This window comes from Pseudophryne corroboree, chromosome 3 (assembly GCF_028390025.1).
Source record: "Pseudophryne corroboree isolate aPseCor3 chromosome 3, aPseCor3.hap2, whole genome shotgun sequence".
Lineage (NCBI taxonomy): Eukaryota > Metazoa > Chordata > Amphibia > Anura > Myobatrachidae > Pseudophryne > Pseudophryne corroboree.
This window is the reverse complement of record NC_086446.1, coordinates 294,101,855-294,125,804: the sequence shown is the minus strand read 5'-3', so window position 1 is coordinate 294,125,804 and position 23,950 is coordinate 294,101,855. Positions and strand designations below refer to the sequence as shown.

Below are 23,950 nucleotides of genomic sequence, written 5' to 3'. Positions count from 1 at the left end.
GAACCCCAGCATCCACTAGGACGATAGAGAAATGTAAATTACCTCTATGATAGAACCCTAGACAAGCCATTTCAAATAATTCCCACCATTATGGTACAATGCTTCTCTATTCTGATGGGATAACATACTAGTTCCTCCATTGCTGAATGACTTTCAGGTCACCACACATCTCACTTACACCAAAATCAGCTTTACAGACACCAGTCAGCTTCCATTGTTCTGGACAACAAGTTGGAGTTGAGACAATCAGTTACTAAAATTTATCAAAGAAAAAGGATTTATTACTGAATTACTTCACATAGATTTTCTCATAGAATAAATTAAGTCTTCTTCTGTTTTTTCTTCTCATTCTCTTCTTTCTCTTTTTCAATCTCTGCCACGTACCTTTCAATCTCATCCGGGCTCAAGATCTGCAGTAAAAGAAACAAGTGCAAGTCTATAACTAGAAACTTAACATTTAACAGGAATGGCACTTTCCATTTAAAGATGCAAATCAGTTCTTACCTTTAGAGGCTGGTCTCGCCTCATGACTGCTAATTCAATGTTTTTCCCACCGGACTGAACCACCTATAACACAAAGTACAAAGTGATAGAGAATCAGCACGTTATACACAATGAGCTACAATACAACATTCCATAAAAATTATTATGACATTACAAAATGCCAATGTAGACGCTTCTGAATCTGGATAAATATGCTGAAACAAACTGGTAGTTTCCAATTAACTATAAACAACTGCGAAAGTGGAATATTTTGCATATCAGATGAACACATAATGGGACCTTGATACCTTGCAATGACTACCTTCCTAATTACACTCCAGTAGTATCACTTGAGTATTGAGTGGAGCTATTGTTAGATATACTATATTTATATAGTACTCACTTCAAGCAGAGCCTTAATGACCAGTTTAATGGTCAAATCATCAGTCTCGATGGCTTCATCGGTGTAGTGTTTTTCCAAGAACTCGCGGACAGATTTGGCTCCTCTGCCAATAGCATTTGCCTGTTGGGTAACAGGAGATACTTAGTCTATAGGGTTCACCTGGATACAAGATTCAGTAAATGGATGAGAGACTTACTTTCCATGCATGATAAGTGCCTGAAGGATCGGTTTGGTAGAGACGGGGAGTTCCATCAAAGTCAAACCCCACAATCAAGGCAGATATTCCAAAAGGCCGACGTCCATTGCTCTGAGTGTAACGCTAGAGGATACAAAGGTGGTGTTCAATGTATGAGCTAGAAGCAGGAACAAATCACTCCTTATAAGTCTCCAACACTTAAGTACTGTTTGGTCCTCAGATTTCCAAGTCCAAAACATTCTAGAGCAGATTAAGATTGGTGAACTGCATGTCATCTTTTGCAACAGTCCTGCATGGCTGGCCAAAGTGATTATGGGTTTGTAAAAGCTGCCACATTCTGATAGGAGTAACTGTGTAGAACAGGAAACTAATTTGGGAGCACAGGCTAGTTGCACATAGCAGCCCCCCCCCAAAAATTTAAAAAAAAAAAAAAAAAAGATTTTAAACCTACCGGTAAATCCTTTTCTCCTAGTCCGTAGGAGACATGGGCACTTTAAGAAAGAACTTTAGGTATGGGTATGCACTGGCTCCTCCCTCTATGCCCCTCCTCCACACCTCAGTTAGAGAAACTGTGCCCAGAGGAGACGGACAGTACGAGGAAAGGATTTTTGTTAATCCAAGGGCAAGATTCATACCAGCCCACACCATTCATACCGTATAACTTGGGTTATACGAACCAGTTAACAGCATGAAACAACACAGCATCAGTCCGAGACTGAACAAAACTGTAACATAACCCTTATGTAAGCAATAACTATATACAAGTCTTGCAGAAGTAGTCCGTACTGGGACGGGCGCCCAGCATACTCTACGGACTAGGAGAAAAAGATTTACCGGTAGGTTTAAAATCTTATTTTCTCTTACGTCCTAGAGGATGCTGGGGACTCCGTAAGGACCATGGGGATTATACCAAAGCTCCCAAACGGGCGGGAGAGTGCGGATGACTCTGCAGCACCGATTGAGCAAACATGAGGTCCTCCTCAGCCAGGGTATCAAACTTGTAAAACTTTGCAAAGGTGTTTGAACCCGACCAGGTAGCTGCTCGACACAACTGTAATGCAGAGACGCCTCGGGCAGCTGCCCAAGAAAATCCCACCTTCCTAGTGGAATGGGCCTTAACCGATTTTGGTAACGGCAATCCAGCCGTAGAATGAGCCTGCTGAATTGTGTTACAGATCCAGCGAGCAATAGTCTGCTTAGAAGCAGGAGCGCCAACCTTGTTGGCTGCATACAGGACAAACAGTGCCTCTGTTTTTCTGACCCGAGCCGTTCTGGCCACGTAAATTTTCAAAGCCCTGACTACATCAAGGGACTCGGAATCCTCCAAGTCTCGCGTAGCCACAGGCACCACAATAGGTTGGTTCATATGAAAAGATGAAACCACTTTGGGCAAGAATGGAGGACGAGTCCGCAATTCTGCTCTATCCACATGGAAAACCAGATAGGGGCTTTTGTGAGACAAAGCCGCCAACTCAGACACTCGCCTAGCCGAAGCCAAGGCTAACAACATAACCACTTTCCAAGTGAGATACTTTAATTCCACCGTTTTAAGTGGTTCAAACCAGTGGGACTTAAGGAAACTCAACACCACGTTAAGGTCCCAAGGCGCCACCGGAGGTACAAAAGGAGGCTGAATATGCAGCACTCCCTTCACAAAAGTCTGTATTTCTGTGAGAGAAGCTAATTCCTTCTGAAAGAAAATGGATAGGGCCGAAATCTGAACCTTAATGGAGCCTAATTTTAGGCCCAAATTCACTCCAGTTTGTAGGAAGTGAAGGAAACGGCCCAGATGGAATTCTTCCGTAGGAGCCTTCCTGGCCTCACACCAAGAAACATACTTCCGCCATATACGGTGATAATGTTTAGCTGTCACGTCCTTCCTAGCCTTTATCAGAGTAGGAATGACCTCATCCGGAATACCCTTTTCCGCTAGGATCCGGCGTTCAACCGCCATGCCGTCAAACGCAGCCGCGGTAAGTCTTGGAACAGACAGGGCCCCTGTTGCAACAGGTCCTGTCTTAGCGGAAGGGGCCACGGATCTTCTGTGAGCATTTCCTGCAGATCCGGATACCAGGCCCTTCGCGGCCAGTCTGGAACAATGAGAATTGTCTGTACTCCTCTTTTTCTTATGATTCTCAACACCTTGGGGATGAAAGGAAGAGGAGGAAACACATAGACCGACTGGAACACCCACGGTGTCATCAGGGCGTCTACTGCCACCGCCTGAGGGTCTCTTGACCTGGCGCAATACCTCTGTAGTTTTTTGTTGAGGCGGGACGCCATCATGTCTATTTGGGGCAGTCCCCACCGACTTGCAATCTGTGCGAAGACTTCCTGATGAAGTCCCCACTCTCCTGGATGTAGATCGTGTCTGCTGAGGAAATCTGCTTCCCAGTTGTCCACCCCCGGAATTAACACTGCTGACAGTGCGCTGACATGATTTTCCGCCCAGCGAAGAATCCTGGTGGCTTCCGTCATTGCCACTCTGCTCCTTGTGCCGCCTTGGCGGTTTACATGAGCCACTTCGGTGATGTTGTCTGACTGAATCAGAACCGGTAGATCGCGAAGCAAAGTCTCAGCTTGACGAAGGGCGTTGTATATGGCCCTCAGCTCCAGGACATTGATGTGAAGACAAGTCTCCTGGCTTGACCAAAGACCTTGGAAGTTTCTTCCCTGTGTGACTGCTCCCCAACCTCGGAGGCTCGCGTCCGTGGTTACCAGAATCCAATCCTGAATGCCGAACCTGCGACCCTCTAGAAGGTGAGCACTCTGCAGCCACCACAGGAGAGATACCCTGGCCCTGGGGGACAGGGTGATCATCTGATGAATCTGTAGATGTGACCCGGACCACTTGTCCAGTAGGTCCCATTGGAAAGTCCTCGCATGGAACCTGCCGAAGGGAATGGCCTCGTAAGACGCCACCATCTTTCCCAGGACTCGAGTGCAGTGATGCACTGACACCTGTTTTGGCTTCAATAGGTCCCTGACCAGAGTCATGAGTTCCTGGGCCTTTTCTATTGGAAGATAAACCGTTTTCTGGTCCGTATCCAGAATCATGCCTAAGAAGGTCAGACGAGTCGTAGGAACCAACTGCGACTTCGGGATATTGAGAATCCAGCCGTGTTGCTGTAACACCTTCAGTGAAAGTGACACGCTGTACAGCAACTGCTCTCGTGATCTCGCTTTTATGAGTAGATCGTCCAAGTACGGGATAATTGTGACACCCTGCTTGCGCAGGAGCACCATCATCTCCGCCATTACCTTGGTGAAAATCCTCAGGGCCGTGGAAAGCCCAAACGGCAACGTCTGAAATTGGTAATGACACTCCTGTACCGCAAATCTCAGGTACGCCTGATGAGGTGGATAAATGGGAACATGAAGGTATGCATCCTTTATGTCCAGTGATACCATAAAATCCCCCCCTTCTAGGCTGGTGATGATAGCTCTGAGCGATTCCATCTTGAACTTGAACCTTTTCAAGTATAGGTTCAAGGATTTTAAATTTAGAATGGGTCTGACCGAACCGTCCGGTTTCGCGACTACAAACAGGGTTGAGTAATACCCCTTCCCTTGTTGAAGCAGGGGAACTTTGACCACCACCTGTTGAAGACACAATTTGTGAATCACATTTAAAACTATCTCCCTTTCTGGGGGAGAAGCTGGCAGGGCCGATTTGAAAAACCGGCGAGGAGGCACCTCTTCGAATTCCAGCTTGTACCCCTGGGAAACAATTTCTATTGCCCAGGGATCCACCTGTGAGTGAACCCAGATGTGGCTGAAAAGTGCCCCCACTGGGGCGGACTCCCTCAGCGGAGCCCCAGCGTCATGCGGTGGATTTTGTAGAGGCCGGGGAGGACTTCTGCTCCTGGGAACTAGCTGTGGTAGGCAGCTTTTTCCCTCTGCCCTTACCTCTGGCAAGAAAGGACGATCCTCGTACTCTCTTGTTTCTATTTGACCGAAAGGACTGCATCTGATAATGTGGCGCTTTCTGAGGGACTATAAGGCAAAAAATTTGATTTACTTGCCGTAGCTGTGGAAACCAGGTCCGAGAGACCATCCCCAAACAATTCCTCACCCCTGTAAGGTAAAACCTCCATATGCCTCTTTGAGTCGGTATCACCTGTCCATTGCCGGGTCCATAGGACTCGTCTAGCAGAAATCGCCATAGCGTTGACTCTAGAACCCAGTAGGCCAGTGTCTCTTTGAGCATCTCTCATATATAAGACAGCATCTTTAATATGACCCAGGGTCAATAACATGGTATCCTTATCCAGGGTATCAATTTCCGCCGATAAGGTATCTGTTCACGCTATTACAGCGCTACAAACCCAAGCCGACGCTATCGCCGGTCTGAGTAAGGTACCAGAATGTGTGTAAATGGACTTCAAGGTAGTCTCCTGCTTGCGATCAGCAGGATCCCTGAGGGTAGCCGTATCTTGGGATGGCAGCGCTACCTTTTTGGACAAGCGTGTCAACGCTTTGTCCACCCTTGGGGTGGATTCCCACCGTATCCTGTCCTTATTCGGGAAAGGATGCGCCATAAGAATCCTTTTGGGAATCTGCAGTTTTTTGTCTGGAGATTCCCAAGCCTTTTCAAATAACTCGTTCAGCTCATGAGACGGGGGAAAGGTTACCTCAGGTTTCTTTTCTTTATACATGTGAACCCTCGTGTCAGGGACAGGGGGGTCCTCTGTGATATGCAAAACATCTTTTATTGCAATAATCATATATTGAATACTTTTAGCCAATTTTGGCTGTAACTTTGCATCATCGTAGTCGACACTGGGATAGTGGGCGCTTTTGAGACCCTGAAGGTCCCTGTGACATAGGGGCAGGCAGGGCTTGACACCCTGTACATCCCTTGGACTCAGCTTTGTCCAACCTTTTGTGCAATAAATTCACATTAGCACTTAAAACATTCCACATATCCAACCAGTCAGGTGTCGGTGTTGCCGACGGAGACACCACAGTCATTTGCTCCACCTCCTCCCTAGGAGAGCCTTCTACCTCAGACATGCCGACACACGCCACACTCATACCCCTTTCACACCGCAGCTTATACCCGGTATTTTGCCGTTTTAACTGGCTTCCTAAACGGGTCAAGCTGCGATGTGAAAGGGTCCCCTTCAATTTACCGTTTTCAAAATACCAGTATTTTGAAATGGTAAAAAAGAAGGGTCCTACCCGTTTCAGTCCCATTTCACTGTGCAGTGTGAAAGGGTCTGAAACGGTATTTGCAAGCCCCAGCAAGTCATAGGCTGTCTCCATGTGTGATGTCAGCAGCCACAACCAGGAAACAGCTTGGAAAACACAGGAGACACATGTGAGAGTGGCTTTATAAACGTTTAGACTGCAAAGCCATTATAAAATGTCTAATTGGAGTGATGAAGAGGTGAGGGAGCTGCTTTAGGATCAGAGGGGATGAGGAAATCTGCTGGCAAATTACTGGGACAGTCAAGGATACCCTCATATATAAAAACATAGCAAAAATGCTTCAAGCTGCTGGGTTCCATCGTACGACTATCCAAATTATTAATAATGAATTAATTAATAATTATTAATAATGTGTGGGCCAAAAAAGTCCATTTATAATGACAACCACTGTTTTCTATGGGTGAAACAGGTTCAGTGTGAAAGGTACCAAAACGGTAATGAAATGGTAATTTACTGGTTACAACATGAGATGTGAAAGGGGTTTAACTGCTCAGACCCGTTTTAAGAACCGTTTCAAATACCATTTCAAAAGCAGGTTTTGCGATGTGAAAGCAGCATCAGGGAATCCTCTTATCTGAAGACAGTTCCCCCTTAAGGCCCTTTGGAGAGACAGAGAGAGAGTATGCCAGCACACACCCAGCGCTAATGACCCAGGGAAAAAACACAATATGTTTACCCAGATAGCGCTGTTATCATCTATTTCTCTGACGTCCTAGTGGATGCTGGGAACTCCGTATGGACCATGGGGAATAGCGGGCTCCGAAGGAGGCTGGGCACTCTAGAAAGATTTATGACTACCTGGTGTGCACTGGCTCCTCCCACTATGACCCTCCTCCAAGCCTCAGTTAGATTTTGTGCCCGGCCGAGGTTGGATGCACACTAGGGGCTCTCCTGAGCTCTTAGAAAGAAAGATAGACTTAGGTTTTTTATTTTCAGTGAGACCTGCTGGCAACAGGCTCACTGCAGCGAGGGACTAAGGGGAGAAGAAGCGAACTCGCCTGCTTGCAGCCGGATTGGGCTTCTTAGGCTACTGGACACCATTAGCTCCAGAGGGATCGACCGCAGGCCCAGTCCTTGGTGTTCTGTCCCGGAGCCGCGCCGCCGTCCCCCTTACAGAGCCAGAAGCAAGAAGAGGTCCGGAAAATCGGCGGCAGAAGACATCAGTCTTCTCCAAGGTAGCGCACAGCACTGCAGCTGTGCGCCATTGCTCCTCACACACACTTCACACTCCGGTCACTGAGGGTGCAGGGCGCTGGAGGGGGGGGGGGGGGGCGCCCTGAGAAGCAATTATAACACCTTGGCTGGCAAAAATACCACAATATATAGCCCTAGAGGCTATATATGTGGAAAATACCCCTGCCAGAATCCAGAAAAAAGCGGGAGAATAGGCAGCGGAAAAGGGGCGGAGCTATCTCCTGCAGCACACTGGCGCCATTTCTCCTTCACAGATCCACTGGAAGGAAGCTCCCTGGCTCTCCCCTGCAGTCTACACTACAGAAAAGGGTAAAAAAAGAGAGGGGGGGCACTAAATTTAGGCGCTGTATAAATTATATAAGAAAAGCAGCTATAGGGGACATAACTCAGTTAGTCCCTGCATTATATAGCGCTCTGGTGTGTGCTGGCATACTCTCACTCTGTCCTCCCAAAGGGCTTTTGTGGGTCCTGTCCTCTGTTGGAGCATTCCTTGTGTGTGTGTGCGGTGTGTCGGTATGGCTGTGTCGACATGTTTGATGAGGATAATGATGTGGAGACGGAGCAGATGCCTTTAGAAGGGATGTCACCCCCTGCGGGGCAGACACCTGAGTGGTTGAGCTTATGGAAAGAAATGAGTGCACGTATAGACTCCTTACACAAAAAATTTGACGACATGCCAAATGTGGGACAGCCGACTTCTCAGCTCGTGCCTGCCCAGGCGTCGCACAGGTCATCAGGGGCTCTAAAACGCCCGCTACCTCAGACTGCAGACCCAGATGTCGACACTGATACTGACACCAGTGTCGACGACGATGAGTCTAATCTGATGCCCACTAAGGCCATTCACTGCATGATTGAGGCAATGAAAGAGGTGTTACACATTTCTGATATAAATACAGGTACCACTAAAAAGGGTATTATGTTTGGGGAGAAAAAACTACCCGTAGTTTTTCCCCCATCAGATGAATTAAATGAAGTGTGTGAAGAAGCGTGGGCTTTCCCTGATAAAAAATTGGTAATTCCTAAGAAGGTACTAATGGCGTTCCCTTTCCCGCCAGAGGATAGGTCACGTTGGGAAACACCTCCTAGGGTGGATAAAGCGCTCACACGTTTGTCTAAAAAGGTGGCACTACCGTCTCCGGATACGGCCGCCCTCAAGGAACCTGCTGATAGAAAGCAGGAGGCGATCCTGAAGTCTGTATATACACACTCAGGCATTATACTTAGGCCAGCTATCGCGTCAGCTTGGATGTGCAGTGCTGCCGCTGCGTGGTCAGATAAACTGCCAGAAAATATTGACACAGACAGAGACACGATCCTGTTAACCATAGACCATATAAAAGACTCAGTCTTATATATGAGAGATGCACAGAGGGAAATCTGCCGACTGGCATCTAAAGTTAGTGCATTGTCCATTTCTGCTAGGAGAGGCTTATGGACTCGCCAGTGGACAGGAGATGCAGATTCTAAAAGGCACATGGAAGTGTTGCCATATAAGGGTGAGGAATTATTTGGGGATGGTCTCTCGGACCTAGTTTCCACAGCAACGTCTGGGAAGTCAGCATTTTTACCCCATGTCCCCTCGCAGCCTAAGAAGGCGCCGTTTTATCAGGTTCAGTCCTTTCGGACCCAGAAAAACAGGCGTGGAAAAGGCGGGTCTTTTCTATCCAGAGGCAGAGGTAGGGGAAAAAGGCTGCAACAAACAGCAGGTTCCCAGGAGCAAAAGTCCTCCCCCGCTTCTTCTGCCAAGTCCGCCGCATGACGGTGGGGCTCCACAGGCGGAGCCTGGTACGGTGGGGGGCCGCCTCAAGAATTTCAGCGATCAGTGGGCTCGCTCACAGGTGGATCCCTGGATCCTTCAAATAGTATCTCAGGGGTACAAACTGGAATTCGAGGCATCTCCACCCCACCGGTTCCTAAAATCTGCCTTGCCGATTGCTCCCTCAGACAGGGAGGCGGTGCTAGCGGCAATTCACAAGCTGTATTCCCAGCAGGTGATAATCAAGGTACCCCTACTTCAACAAGGCCGGGGTTACTATTCCACACTATTTGTGGTACCGAAACCGGACGGTTCGGTGAGACCCATTTTAAATTTGAAATCCTTGAACACATACATAAAAAAATTCAAGTTCAAGATGGAATCGCTCAGGGCGGTTATTGCGAGCCTGGAAGAGGGGGATTACATGGTATCCCTGGACATCTAGGATGCTTACTTGCATGTCCCCATTTACCATCCTCACCAGGAGTACCTCAGATTTGTGGTACAGGATTGCCATTACCAATTCCAGACGCTGCCGTTTGGACTGTCCACGGCACCGAGGGTATTTATCAAGGTGATGGCGGAAAATACTCCTTCGAAAAAAGGGAGTTTTAATTATCCCATACTTGGACGATCTCCTAATAAAAGCGAGGTCCAAGGAACAGTTGTTGGTGGGAGTAGCACTATCTCAGGAGGTGCTGCACCAGCACGGCTGGATTCTGAATATCCCGAAGTCACAGCTGGTTCCGACGACACGGCTACTGTTCCTGGGTATGATTCTGGATACAGTCCAGAAAAAAGTGTTTCTCCCGAAGGAGAAAGCCAGGGAGTTGTCATCTCTAGTCAGAGACCTCCTGAAACCAAAACAGGTATCAGTGCATCGCTGCACGCGGGTCCTGGGAAAGATGGTGGCTTCTTACGAAGCAATTCCCTTCGGCAGGTTCCATGCCAGAATCTTTCAGTGGGACCTGTTGGACCAGTGGTCCGGATCGCATCTTCAGATGCATCGCTTGATAACCCTGTCTCCAAGAACCAGGGTGTCTCTACTGTGGTGGCTGCAGAGTGCCCATCTTCTAGAGGGCCGCAGGTTCGGCATACAGGACTGTGTCCTGGTGACCACGGACGCCAGCCTTCGAGGCTGGGGGGCAGTCACACAGGGAAGAAACTTCCAAGGACTATGGTCGAGTCAGGAGACTTCCCTTCACATAAATATTCTGGAACTAAGGGCCATCTACTATGCCCTAAGTCAAGCAAAATCCCTGCTCCTACACCAGCCGGTGCTGATCCAGTCAGAAAACATCACGGCAGTCGCCCATGTAAATCGACAGGGCGGCACAAGAAGCAGGATGGCGATGGCAGAAGCCACAAGAATTCTCCGATGGGCGGAGAATCATGTACTAGCACTGTCAGCAGTGTTCATTCCGGGAGTGGACAACTGGGAAGCAGACTTCCTCAGCAGACATGACCTCCACCCGGGAGAGTGGGGACTTCATCCAGAAGTCTTCCAGATGCTGGTAAACCGTTGGGAAAAACCACAGGTGGACATGATGGCGTCCCGCCTCAACAAAAAGTTAAAAAGATATTGCGCCAGGTCAAGGGACCCTCAGGCGGTAGCTGTGGACGCTCTAGTGACACCGTGGGTGTACCAGTCGGTTTATGTGTTCCCTCCTCTGCCTCTCATACCAAAGGTATTGAGAATAATAAGAAAGAGAGGAGTAAACACCATTCTCGTGGTTCCGGATTGGCCAAGACGAGCGTGGTACCCGGAACTTCAAGAGATGCTCTCAGAGGACCCGTGGCCTCTACCGCTCAGACAGGACCTGCTACAGCAGGGGCCCTGTCTGTTCCAAGACTTACCGCGGCTGCGTTTGACGGCATGGCGGTTGAACACCGGATCTTGAAGGAAAATAAGATTTTACTTACCGATAAATCTATTTCTCGTAGTCCGTAGTGGATGCTGGGGACTCCGTCAGGACCATGGGGGACTAGCGGCTCCGCAGGAGACAGGGCACAAAAATAAAGCTTTAGGATCAGGTGGTGTGCACTGGCTCCTCCCCCTATGACCCTCCTCCAAGCCTCAGTTAGGATACTGTGCCCGGACGAGCGTACACAATAAGGAAGGATTTTGAATCCCGGGTAAGACTCATACCAGCCACACCAATCACACCGTACAACTTGTGATCTGAACCCAGTTAACAGTATGACAACGTAGGAGCCTCTGAACAGACGGCTCACAACAAGAACAACCCGATTTTTTTGTAACAATAACTATGTACAAGTATTGCAGACAATCCGCACTTGGGATGGGCGCCCAGCATCCACTACGGACTACGAGAAATAGATTTATCGGTAAGTAAAATCTTATTTTCTCTAACGTCCTAGTGGATGCTGGGGACTCCGTCAGGACCATGGGGATTATACCAAAGCTCCCAAACGGGCGGGAGAGTGCGGATGACTCTGCAGCACCGAATGAGAGAACTCCAGGTCCTCTTTAGCCAGGGTATCAAATTTGTAGAATTTTTCAAACGTGTTCTCCCCCGACCACGTAGCTGCTCGGCAGAGTTGTAATGCCGAGACCCCTCGGGCAACCGCCCAGGATGAGCCCACCTTCCTTGTGGAATGGGCCTTGACAGATTTAGGCTGTGGCAGGCCTGCCACAGAATGTGCAAGTTGAATTGTGCTACAAATCCAACGAGCAATCGTCTGCTTAGAAGCAGGAGCACCCAGCTTGTTGGGTGCATACAGTATAAACAGCGAGTCAGATTTTCTGACTCCAGCCGTCCTTGAAATATATATTTTCAATGCCCTGACAACGTCCAGCAACTTGGAATCCTCCAAATCGCTAGTAGCCGCAGGCACCACAATAGGCTGGTTCAGGTGAAACGCTGACACCACCTTAGGCAGAAAATGAGGACGCGTCCGCAGTTCTGCCCTGTCCGAATGGAAAATCAGATATGGGCTTTTATACGATAAAGCCGCCAATTCTGACACTCTCCTGGCTGAAGCCAGAGCCAGTAGCATGGTTACTTTCCATGTAAGATATTTCAAATCCGCCGATTTGAGTGGCTCAAACCAATGGGATTTGAGAAAATCCAAAACTACATTAAGGTCCCACGGAGCCACTGGGGGCACAACCGGGGGCTGTATATGTAGTACTCCTTTTACAAAAGTCTGGACTTCAGGAACTGAAGCCAATTCTTTCTGGAAGAAAATAGACAGGGCCGAAATTTGAACCTTAATGGACCCAAACTTGAGGCCCATAAACAATCCTGTTTGCAGGAAATGTAGGAATCGACCCAATTGAAATTCCTCCGTGGGGGCCTTCCTGGCCTCACACCACGCAACATATTTTCTCCAAATGCGGTGATAATGTTGTGCAGTCACCTCCTTCCTGGCTTTAACCAGTGTAGGAATGACCTCTTCTGGAATGCCTTTTTTCCTTTAGAATTCGGCGTTCATCCGCCACGCCGTCAAACGCAGCCGCGGTAAGTCTTGCAATAGACACGGTCCCTGCTGAATCAGGTCCCGTCTTAGAGGTAGAGGCCACGGATTTTCCGTGAGCATCTCCTGAAGTTCCGGGTACCAAGTTCTTCTTGGCCAATCCGGAGCCACGAGTATCGTTCTTACTCCCCTTTGCCGTATAATTCTCAGTACTTTGGGTATGAGAGGCAGAGGAGGAAACACATACACTGACTGGAACACCCACGGTGTTACCAGAGCGTCCACAGCTATTGCCTGAGGGTCTCTTGACCTGGCGCAATACCTGTCCAGTTTTTTGTTGAGGCGAGACGCCATCATATCCACCTTTGGTTTTTCCCAACGGTTCACAATCATGTGGAAGACTTCTGGATGAAGTCCCCACTCTCCCGGGTGTAGATCGTGTCTGCTGAGGAAGTCTGCTTCCCAGTTGTCCACTCCCGGAATGAACACTGCTGACAGTGCTATCACATGATCTTCCGCCCAGCGAAGAATCCTTGCAGCTTCTGCCATTGCTCTCCTGCTTCTTGTGCCGCCCTGTCTGTTTACGTGGGCGACTGCCGTGATGTTGTCTGACTGGATCAACACCGGCTGACCCCGAAGCAGGGGTTTTGCCAGGCTTAGAGCATTGTAAATCGCTCTTAGCTCCAGTATATTTATGTGAAGAGACATCTCCAGGCTTGACCATACTCCCTGGAAGTTTCTTCCCTGTGTGACCGCTCCCCAGCCTCTCAGACTGGCCTCCGTGGTCACCAGGACCCAGTCCTGTATGCCGAATCTGCGGCCTTCTAACAGATGAGCACTCTGCAACCACCACAGAAGAGACCCTTGTCCGTGGCGATAAGGTTATCCGCTGATGCATCTGCAGATGCGATCCGGACCATTTGTCCAGCAGATCCCACTGAAAAGTTCGTGCGTGGAATCTGCCGAATGGGATTGCTTCGTAAGAAGCCACCATCTTTCCCAGGACTCTTGTGCATTGATGCACAGACACTTTTCCTGGTTTTAGGAGGTTCCTGACAAGTTCGGATAACTCCTTGGCTTTCTCCTCCGGAAGAAACACCTTTTTCTGAACCGTGTCCAGAATCATTCCCAGGAACAGCAGACGTGTTGTCGGGGTCAACTGAGATTTTGGGAAATTCAGAATCCACCCGTGTTGTTGCAGCACTACTTGGGTTAGTGCTACTCCGTCCTCCAGCTGTTCTCTGGACCTTGCCCTTATCAGGAGATCGTCCAAGTAAGGGATAATTAATACGCCTCTTCTTCGCAGAAGAATCATCATTTCGGCCATTACCTTGGTAAAGACCCGAGGTGCCGTGGACAATCCAAACGGCAGCGTCTGAAACTGATAATGACAGTTTTTCACCACGAACCTGAGGTACCCTTGATGTGAAGGGCAAATTGGGACATGCAGGTAAGCATCTTTTATGTCCAGGGACACCATAAAGTCCCCTTCTTCCAGATTCGCTATCACTGCTCTGAGTGATTCCATCTTGAACTTGAATTTTTGTATGTACAGGTTCAAAGATTTCAGATTTAGAATAGGTCTTACCGAGCCGTCCGGCTTCGGTACCACAAATAGCGTGGAGTAATACCCCTTTCCCTGTTGTAGGAGGGGTACCTTGACTATCACCTGCTGAGAAAACAGCTTGTGAATGGCTTCCAATACCGTCGCCCTGTCTGAGGGAGACATTGGCAAAGCAGACTTTAGGAACCGGCGAGGGGGAGACTTCTCGAATTCCAACCTGTAACCCTGAGATACTACCTGCAGGATCCAGGGGTCCACCTGTGAGCAAGCCCACTGCGCGCTGAAATTCTTGAGTCGACCCCCCATCGCTCCTGAGTCCGCTTGTAAAGCCCCAGCGTCATGCTGAGGGCTTTGCAGAACCCGCGGAGGGCTTCTGTTCCTGGGAAGGGGCTGCTTGCTGCCCTCTCTTACCCTTTCCTCTGCCTCGGGGCAGATATGACTGTCCTTTTGCCCGCTTGTTCTTATAGGACCGAAAGGACTGCGGTTGAAAAGACGGTGTCTTTTTCTGTTGGGAGGGGGTCTGAGGTAAAAAGGTGGATTTCCCGGCAGTTGCCGTGGCCACCAAATCCGATAGACCGACGCCAAATAATTCCTCCCCTTTATACGGCAATACTTCCATATGCCGTTTGGAATCCGCATCACCTGACCACTGTCGTGTCCATAAACTTCTTCTGGCAGATATGGACATCGCACTTACTCTCGATGCCAGAGTGCAAATATCCCTCTGAGCATCTCGCATATAAAGAAAAGCATCCTTTAATTGCTCTAAAGTCTGTAAAATACTGTCCCTATCCAGGGTATCAATATTTTCAGTCAGGGAATCCGACCAGACCACTCCAGCACTGCACATCCAGGCTGAGGCGATGGCTGGTCGCAGTATAACACCAGTATGTGTGTATATACTTTTTAGAGTAGTTTCCAGCCTCCTATCAGCTGGATCCTTGAGGGCGGCCGTATCAGGAGACGGTAACGCCACTTGTTTTGATAAGCGTGTGAGCGCCTTATCCACCTTAGGGGGTGTTTCCCAGCGCGCCCTAACCTCTGGCGGGAAAGGGTATAATGCCAATAACTTTTTAGAAATTAGCCCTTTTCTATCTGGGTTAACCCACGCTTCATCACATACATCATTCAATTCCTCTGATTCAGGAAAAACTACAGGTAGTTTTTTCACCCCCCACTTAATACCCCTTTTTGTGGTACTTGTAGTATCAGAGATATGCAAAGTCTCCTTCATTGCCGTGATCATATAACGTGTGGCCCTACTGGAAAATACGTTTGTTTCTTCACCGTCGACACTAGATTCAGTGTCCGTGTCTGGGTCTGTATCGACCGACTGAGGTAAAGGGCGTTTTACAGCCCCTGACGGTGTCTGAGACGCCTGGGCAGGTACCAACTGGTTTGACGGCCGTCTCATGTCGTCAACTGATTTTTGTAATGTGCTGACATTATCACGTAATTCCATAAACAAAGCCATCCATTCCGGTGTCGACTCCCTAGGGGGTGACATCACCATTACCGGCAATTGCTCTGCCTCCACACCAACATCGTCCTCATACATGTCGACACACACGTACCGACACACAGCAGACACACAGGGAATGCTCTATTGAAGACAGGACCCCACTAGCCCTTTGGGGAGACAGAGGGAGAGTTTGCCAGCACACACCCAAGCGCTATAATATATATGGGAACAACCCTATATAAGTGTTGTATCCTTATAGCAGCTTAAATATATTAATATCGCCAAAAAAAGTGCCCCCCCTCTCTGTTTTACCCTGTTTCTGTAGTGCAGTGCAGGGGAGAGTCCTGGGAGCCTTCCTCACAGCGGAGCTGAGCAGGAAAATGGCGCTGTGTGCGGAGGAGAATAAGCCCCGCCCCCTATTTCGGCGGGCTCTTCTCCGGAATCTGTGAGATCTGGCAGGGGTTAAATACATCCATATAGCCTCAAAGGGCTATATGTGATGTATTTTTAGCCATAAAAAGGTATTATATATTGCTGCCCAGGGCGCCCCCCCAACGCCCTGCACCCTCCGTGACCGCTGTGTGAAGTGTGCTGACAACAATGGCGCACAGCTGCAGTGCTGTGCGCTACCTCAGGAAGACTGAAAAGTCTTCTGCCGCCTGCTTCTGGACCTCTTCCATCTTCGGCATCTGCAAGGGGGGTCGGCGGCGCGGCTCCGGGACGAACCCCAGGGTGAGACCTGTGTTCCGACTCCCTCTGGAGCTAATGGTGTCCAGTAGCCTAAGAAGCCAATCCATCCTGCACGCAGGTGAGTTCACTTCTCTCCCCTAAGTCCCTCGATGCAGTGAGCCTGTTGCCAGCAGGACTCACTGAAAATAAAAAAACCTAAAAACTTTTTCTAAGCAGCTCTTTAGGAGAGCCACCTAGATTGCACCCTGCTCGGACGGGCACAAAAACCTAACTGAGGCTTGGAGGAGGGTCATAGGGGGAGGAGCCAGTGCACACCACCTGATCCTAAAGCTTTATTTTTGTGCCCTGTCTCCTGCGGAGCCGCTAGTCCCCCATGGTCCTGACGGAGTCCCCAGCATCCACTAGGACGTTAGAGAAAAGGGTATTCCGGAAGAAGTCATTCCTACGCTTATTAAGGCCAGGAAAGATGTTACGGCAAAGCATTATCACCGCATATGGCGGAAATATGTTGCATGGTGCGAGGCCAAAAAGGCCCCAACAGAGGAATTTCAACTAGGTCGATTTCTGCATTTCCTGCAAGCAGGAGTGAATATGGGCCTAAAACTAGGCTCCATTAAAGTACAGATCTCGGCTCTGTCGATTTTCTTTCAAAAAGAACTAGCTTCAGTACCTGAAGTTCAGACATTTGTGAAAGGAGTGCTGCATATTCAGCCCCCATTTGTGCCTCCTGTGGCACCTTGGGATCTCAACGTGATGTTGAGTTTCTTAAAATCACATTGGTTTGAGCCACTAAAAACCGTGGATCTGAAATATCTCACGTGGAAAGTGGTCATGCTATTGGCCTTGGCCTCAGCCAGGCGAGTGTCAGAATTGGCGGCTTTATCATGTAAAAGCCCTTATCTGATTTTCCATATGGATAGAGCGGAATTGAGGACTCGTCCCCAATTTCTCCCTAAGGTGGTGTCAGCGTTTCACCTGAACCAGCCTATTGTGGTGCCTGCGGCTACTAAGGATTTGGAGGACTCCAAGTTGCTAGACGTTGTCAGGGCCCTGAAAATATATGTTTCCAGGACGGCTGGAGTCAGAAAATCTGACTCGCTGTTTATCCTGTATGCACCCAACAAGCTGGGTGCTCCTGCTTCTAAGCAGTCTATTGCTCGCTGGATTTGTAGTACAATTCAGCTTGCACATTCTGTGGCAGGCCTGCCACAGCCAAAATCTGTAAATGCCCATACCACAAGGAAGGTGGGCTCATCTTGGGCGGCTGCCCGAGGGGTCTCGGCTTTACAACTTTGCCGAGCAGCTACTTGGTCAGGGGCAAACACGTTTGCAAAATTCTACAAATTTGATACCCTGGCTGAGGAGGACCTGGAGTTCTCTCATTCGGTGCTGCAGAGTCATCCGCACTCTCCCGCCCGTTTGGGAGCTTTGGTATAATCCCCATGGTCCTTACGGAGTTCCCAGCATCCACTAGGACGTCAGAGAAAATAAGAATTTACTCACCGGTAATTCTATTTCTCGTAGTCCGTAGTGGATGCTGGGCGCCCATCCCAAGTGCGGATTGTCTGCAATACTTGTAAATAGTTATTGTTAACTAAAGGGTTATTGTTGAGCCATCTGTTGAGAGGCTCAGTTGTTTTCATACTGTCAAACTGGATATAGTATCAAGAGTTGTACGGTGTGATTGGTGTGGCTGGTAAGAGTCTTACCCGGGATTCTAAATCCTTCCTTATTATGTCAGCTCGTCCGGGCACAGTGTCCTAACTGAGGCTTGGAGGAGGGTCATAGTGGGAGGAGCCAGTGCACACCAGGTAGTCATAAATCTTTCTAGAGTGCCCAGCCTCCTTCGGAGCCCGCTATTCCCCATGGTCCTTACGGAGTTCCCAGCATCCACTACGGACTACGAGAAATAGAATTACCGGTGAGTAAATTCTTATTTTTGCACCAAATTATGTGCCCCCCTTCTTCTTAAAAACCCTCCTTCACCGTGGTAAGCAGGGGAGAGTCCGGGGAGCTTCCTCTCAGCGGTGTGCTGTGGAGAAAATGGCGCTGGTGAGAGCTGAGGAACAAGCTCCGCCCCCTCAGCGGCGGGCTTTGGTCCCGCTGAAAATTTTCAAAAAACTGGCGGGGGTCTCATATATACAGTGCCTAGCCTGTATATCACTATTTAAGCCAGATTTGGAGGTCCTTATTGCTGCCCAGGGCGCCCCCCCTGCGCCCTGCACCCTTACAGTGACTGCCGTGTGTGCGCTGTGTGGGAGCAATGGCTGTGTGGGAGCAATGAGTTACCTCTATGAAGATCTGAAGTCTTCTGCAGTCTCTGAAGTCTTCTTTCTTCACATACTCACCCGGCTTCTATCTTCCGGCTCTGCGAGGAGGACGGCTGCGCGGCTCTGGGACGAACGGCGAGGGTGAGACCTGCGTTCCGTTCCCTCTGGAGCTAATGGTGTCCAGTAGCCTAAGAAACAGAGCCTAACATTAAAGTAGGTCTGTTTCTCTCCCCTCAGTCCCTCGATGCAGAGAGTCTGTTGCCAGCAGGCTCCCTGAAAATAAAAAACCTAACAAAATACTTTCTTTTCAGGAAACTCAGGAGAGCTCCCTGTAATGCACCCAGTCTCCTCTGGGCATAAACTGGAGGAGGGGCATAGAGGGAGGAGCCAGTGCACACCCATACCTAAAGTTCTTTTTTAGTGCCCATGTCTCCTGCGGAGCCAGTCTATCCCCATGGTCCTTACGGAGTCCCCAGCATCCTCTAGGACGTAAGAGGGCAAAAAAAAAAAAAAGCATGAGGAACGTTTTCACAAGGGACAGTATAAACGTCCAGAATGAAGTTGCACTTACACGTATAAGCAGGTAAATTAGGCGCATTCATGCAAATAGAAATGTGTTGGGCTCTTGCATATTTTTTTGTTAGTAATACTCCTTTCACATCGCAAAAATAACCCGGTATAGCCCCAGTATATTGCAGAGTTGATGCGGGTCACTGTGCAGTGTGAAAGGGGCCCCATGACAAATTCCCGGGTCACTTGACCCGGTAATTCAACCCGGGAATAAAGCAGTTTTATTCCTGGGTTAAAATACCGGGTCAGGTGCAGTGTGAACGGGTTGCCGGGGCGATGCAACCTGGGATAGTTTCACAGCATAGGAAGAGGCAGCACGGAGATGATCTCATCTCCCAGTGCAGAAGCTGCCCCTTTTGCTGCCGCCGCGGTGCCCGCCCCGGCATGCTGCCGGGTCAGAGAAGCCAGTGTTAGGGTCCAATGCCGGGTCTCACCCGTGAAGGACCCGTTTCCAATTCCCGGGTGTGACCCGGCATTTGCGATGTGAAAGGGTATTATATGACCAGTATCCTCACTCATGCCACAAATACTTGTTCCCAGTAGTTAGATTCTGATTTTGGCACCATTACTAAAAGAATGCAATGTAGTTCAGATAGCTACTTGATAATAAGATTTTACTTACCGATAAATCTATTTCTCGTAGTCCGTAGTGGATGCTGGGGACTCCGTCAGGACCAAGGGGAATAGCGGCTCCGCAGGAGACAGGGCACAAAAAGTAAGCTTTTAGGATCACATGGTGTGTACTGGCTCCTCCCCCTATGACCCTCCTCCAAGCCTCAGTTAGGTACTGTGCCCGGACGAGCGTACACAATAAGGAAGGATCTTGAATCCCGGGTAAGACTCATACCAGCCACACCAATCACACCGTACAACCTGTGATTTGAACCCAGTTAACAGTATGATAACAACGAAGGAGCCTCTGAAAAGATGGCCCACAACAATAACAACCCGATTTTTGTAACAATAATTATGTACAAGTAATGCAGACAATCCGCACTTGGGATGGGCGCCCAGCATCCACTACGGACTACGAGAAATAGAATTACCGGTAAGAAAAATCTTATTTTCTCTAACGTCCTAGTGGATGCTGGGGACTCCGTCAGGACCATGGGGATTATACCAAAAGCTCCCAAACGGGCGGGAGAGTGCGGATGACTCTGCAGCACCGAATGAGAGAAACTCCAGGTCCTCCTCAGCCAGGGTATCAAATTTGTAGAATTTTACAAACGTGTTCCCCCCTGACCACGTAGCTGCTCGGCAAAGTTGTAAAGCCGAGACCCCTCGGGCAGCCGCCCAAGATGAGCCCACCTTCCTTGTGGAATGGGCATTTACAGATTTTGGCTGTGGCAGGCCTGCCACAGAATGTGCAAGCTGAATTGTACTACAAATCCAACGAGCAATAGTCTGCTTAGAAGCAGGAGCACCCAGCTTTTTGGGTGCATACAATATAAACAGCAAGTCAGACTTTCTGACTCCAGCCGTCCTGGAATTATATATATATATATATTTTCAGGGCCCTGACAACGTCTAGCAACTTGGAGTCCTCCAAGTCCCTAGTAGCCGCAGGCACCACAATAGGTTGTTTCAGGTGAAACGCTGACACCACCTTAGGAAGAAACTGGGGACAAGTCCGCAGTTCTGCCCTGTCCGAATGGAAAATCAAATATGGGCTTTTGTAAGACAAAGCCGCCAATTTTGACAATCGCCTGGCCGAGGCCAGGGCCAACAGCATGGTCACTTTCCATGTGAGACATTTCAAATCCACAGATTTGAGCGGTTCAAACCAATATGATTTGAGGAATCCCAACACTACGTTGAGATCCCACGGTGCCACTGGAGGCACAAAAGGGGCTGTATATGCAATACTCCCTTGACAAACGTCTGGACTTCAGGAACCGAAGCCAATTCTTTCTGGAAGAAAATCTACAGGGCCGAAACTTGAACCTTAATGGACCCCAATTTGAGGCTCATAGACACTCCTGTTTGCAGGAAGTGCAGAAATCGACCTAGTTGAAATTTCTTCGTGGGGCCTTCCTGGCCTCACCCACGCAACATATTTTCACCACATGTGGTGATAACGTTGTGTGGTCACCTCCTTCCTGGCTTTGACCAGGGTAGGTATGACCTCTTCCGAAATGCCTTTTCCCTTAGGATCCGGCGTTCAACCGCCATGCCGTCAAACGCAGCCGCGGTAAGTCTTGGAACAGACATGGTACTTGCTGAAGCAAGTCCCTTCTTAGCTCCCGAGGCCATTAGTCCTCTGTGAGCATCTCTTGAAGTTCCGGGTACCAAGTCCCTCTTGGCCAATCCGGAGCCACGAGTATAGTTCTTACTCCTCTACGTCTTATAATTCTCAATACCTTGGTTATGAGAAGCAGAGGAGGGAACACATACACCGACTGTTACACCCACGGTGTTACCAGGACGTCCACAGCTATCGCCTGAAGGTCTCGTGACCTGGCGCAATACCTGTCCCGTTTTTTGTTCGGGCGGGACGCCATCATGTCCACCTTTGGTCTTTCCCAACGGTTCACAATCATGCGGAAAACTTCCAGATGAAGTTCCCACTCTCCCGGGTGGAGGTCGTGCCTGCTGAGGAAGTCTGCTTCCCAGTCGTCCACTCCCGGAATGAACACTGCTGACAGTGCTATCACATGATTTTCCGCCTAGCGAAAAATCCTTGCAGTTTTGCCACTGCCCTCCTGCTTCTTGTGCCGCCCTTTCTGTTTACGTGGGCGACTGCCGTGATGTTATCCCACTGGATCAATACCGGCTGACCTTGAAGCAGAGGTCTTGCTAAGCTTAGAGCATTATAAATTTGCTCTTAGCTCCAGTATATTTATGTGGAGAGAATTCTCCAGACTTGATCACACTCCCTGGAAATTTTTTCCCTGTGTGACTGCTCCCCAGCCTCTCAGGCTGGCCTCCGTGGTCACCAGCATCCAATCCTGAATGCCGAATCTGCGGCCCTCTAGAAGATGAGCACTCTGTAATCACCACAGGAGAGACACCCTTGTCCTTGGATATAGGGTTATCCGCTGATGCATCTGAAGATGCGATCCGGACCATTTGTCCAGCAGATCCCACTGAAGAGTTCTTGCGTGAAATCTGCCGAATGGAATCGCTTCGTAATAAGCCACCATTTTTACCAGGACTCTTGTGCAATGATGCACTGACACTTTTCCTGGTTTTAGGAGGATCCCGATTAGCTCTGATAACTCCCTGGCTTTCTCCTCTGGGAGAAACACCTTTTTCTGGACTGTGTCCAGAATCATCCCTAGGACCAGCAGACGTGTCGTCGGAACAACTGCGGTTTTGGAATATTTAGAATCCACCCGTGCTGTCGTAGAACTACTTGAGATAGTGCTACTCCGACCTCCAACTGTTCTCTGGACCTTGTTCTTATCAGGAGGTCGTCCATTTTCTTTGAAGACGAATCCTCATTTCGGTCATTACCTTGGTAAGGACCCGGGGTGCCTTGGACAATCCAACGGCATCGTCTGAAACTGATAGTGACAGTTCTGTACCACGAACCTGAGGTACCCTTGGTGAGAAAGGCAAATTTTGGGACATGGAGGTAAGCATCCCTGATGTCCCGGGACACCATATAGTCCCCTTCTTCCCGGTTCGCTATCACTGCTCTGAGTGACTGCATCTGGATTTGAACCTTTGTAAGTGTTCAAATATTTCAGATTTAGAATAGGTCTCACCTAGCCTTCTGGCTTCAGTACCACCATATAGTGTGGAATAATACCCCTTTCCTTGTTGTGGGAGGGGTAATTTTATTATCACCTGCTGGGAATACAGCTTGTGAATTGTTTTCAATACTGCCTCCCTGTCGGAGGGAGACATTGGTACAGCAGACTACAGGAACCTGCGAAGGGGAAACGTCTCGACATTCCAATCTGTACCCCTTGGATACTACTTGTAGGATCCAGGGGTCCTGTACGGTCCCAGCGTCATGCTGAGAACTTGGTAGAAGCGGTGGAGGGCTTCTGTTCCTGGGAATGGGCTGCCTGCTGCAGTCTTCTTCCCTTTCCTCTATCCCTGGGCAGATATGACTCTTATAGGGACGAAAGGACTGAGGCTGAAAAGACGGTGTCTTTTTCTGCAGAGATGTGACTTAGGGTAAAAAACGGTGGATTTTCCAGCAGTTGCCGTGGCCACCAGGTCCCATGGACCGACCCCAAATAATTCCTCCCCTTTATACGGCAATACATCTTTGTGCCGTTTGGAATCTGCATCACCTGACCACTGTCGTGTCCATAAACATCTTCTTGCAGATATGGACATCGCATTTACTCTTGATGCCAGAGTGCAAATATCCCTCTGCGCATCTCGCATATATAGAAATGCATCCTTTAAATGCTCTATAGTCAATAAAATACTGTCCCTGTCAAGGGTATCAATATTTTTAGTCAGGGAATCCGACCAAGCCACCTCAGCTCTGCACATCCAGGCTGAGGCGATCGCTGGTCGCAGTATAACACCAGCATGTGTGTGTATACTTTTTAGGATATTTTCCAGCCTCCTATCAGCTGGCTCCTTAAGTACGGCCCTATCTGTAGATGGTACCGCCACTTGTTCTGATAAGCATGTGAGCGCCTTATCCACCCTAAGGGGTGTTTCCCAACGTGCCCTAACTTCTGGCGGGAAAGGGTATACCGCCAATAATTTTCTATCGGGGGAAACCCACGCATCATC

At 49.0% G+C, this 23,950-nt stretch overlaps 1 protein-coding gene across 1 annotated transcript in view; it reads right to left on the bottom strand.

The window, feature by feature from the left end:
- Nucleotides 1-259: 259 nt before the first annotated feature.
- The window catches only part of PSMA7 (proteasome 20S subunit alpha 7), a 35,595-nt gene continuing 11,904 nt past the window's right edge, over nt 260-23,950 (bottom strand). Inside the window, exons 4-7 of the mRNA XM_063959319.1 lie at nt 1,083-1,205; nt 887-1,006; nt 505-567; nt 260-410 (exon numbers count right to left, since the gene is read on the bottom strand). Of these exons, the coding sequence (XP_063815389.1) occupies nt 321-410; nt 505-567; nt 887-1,006; nt 1,083-1,205 (396 nt within the window). The 3' untranslated portion in view covers nt 260-320. The remainder of the gene's footprint in view (nt 411-504; nt 568-886; nt 1,007-1,082; nt 1,206-23,950) is intronic.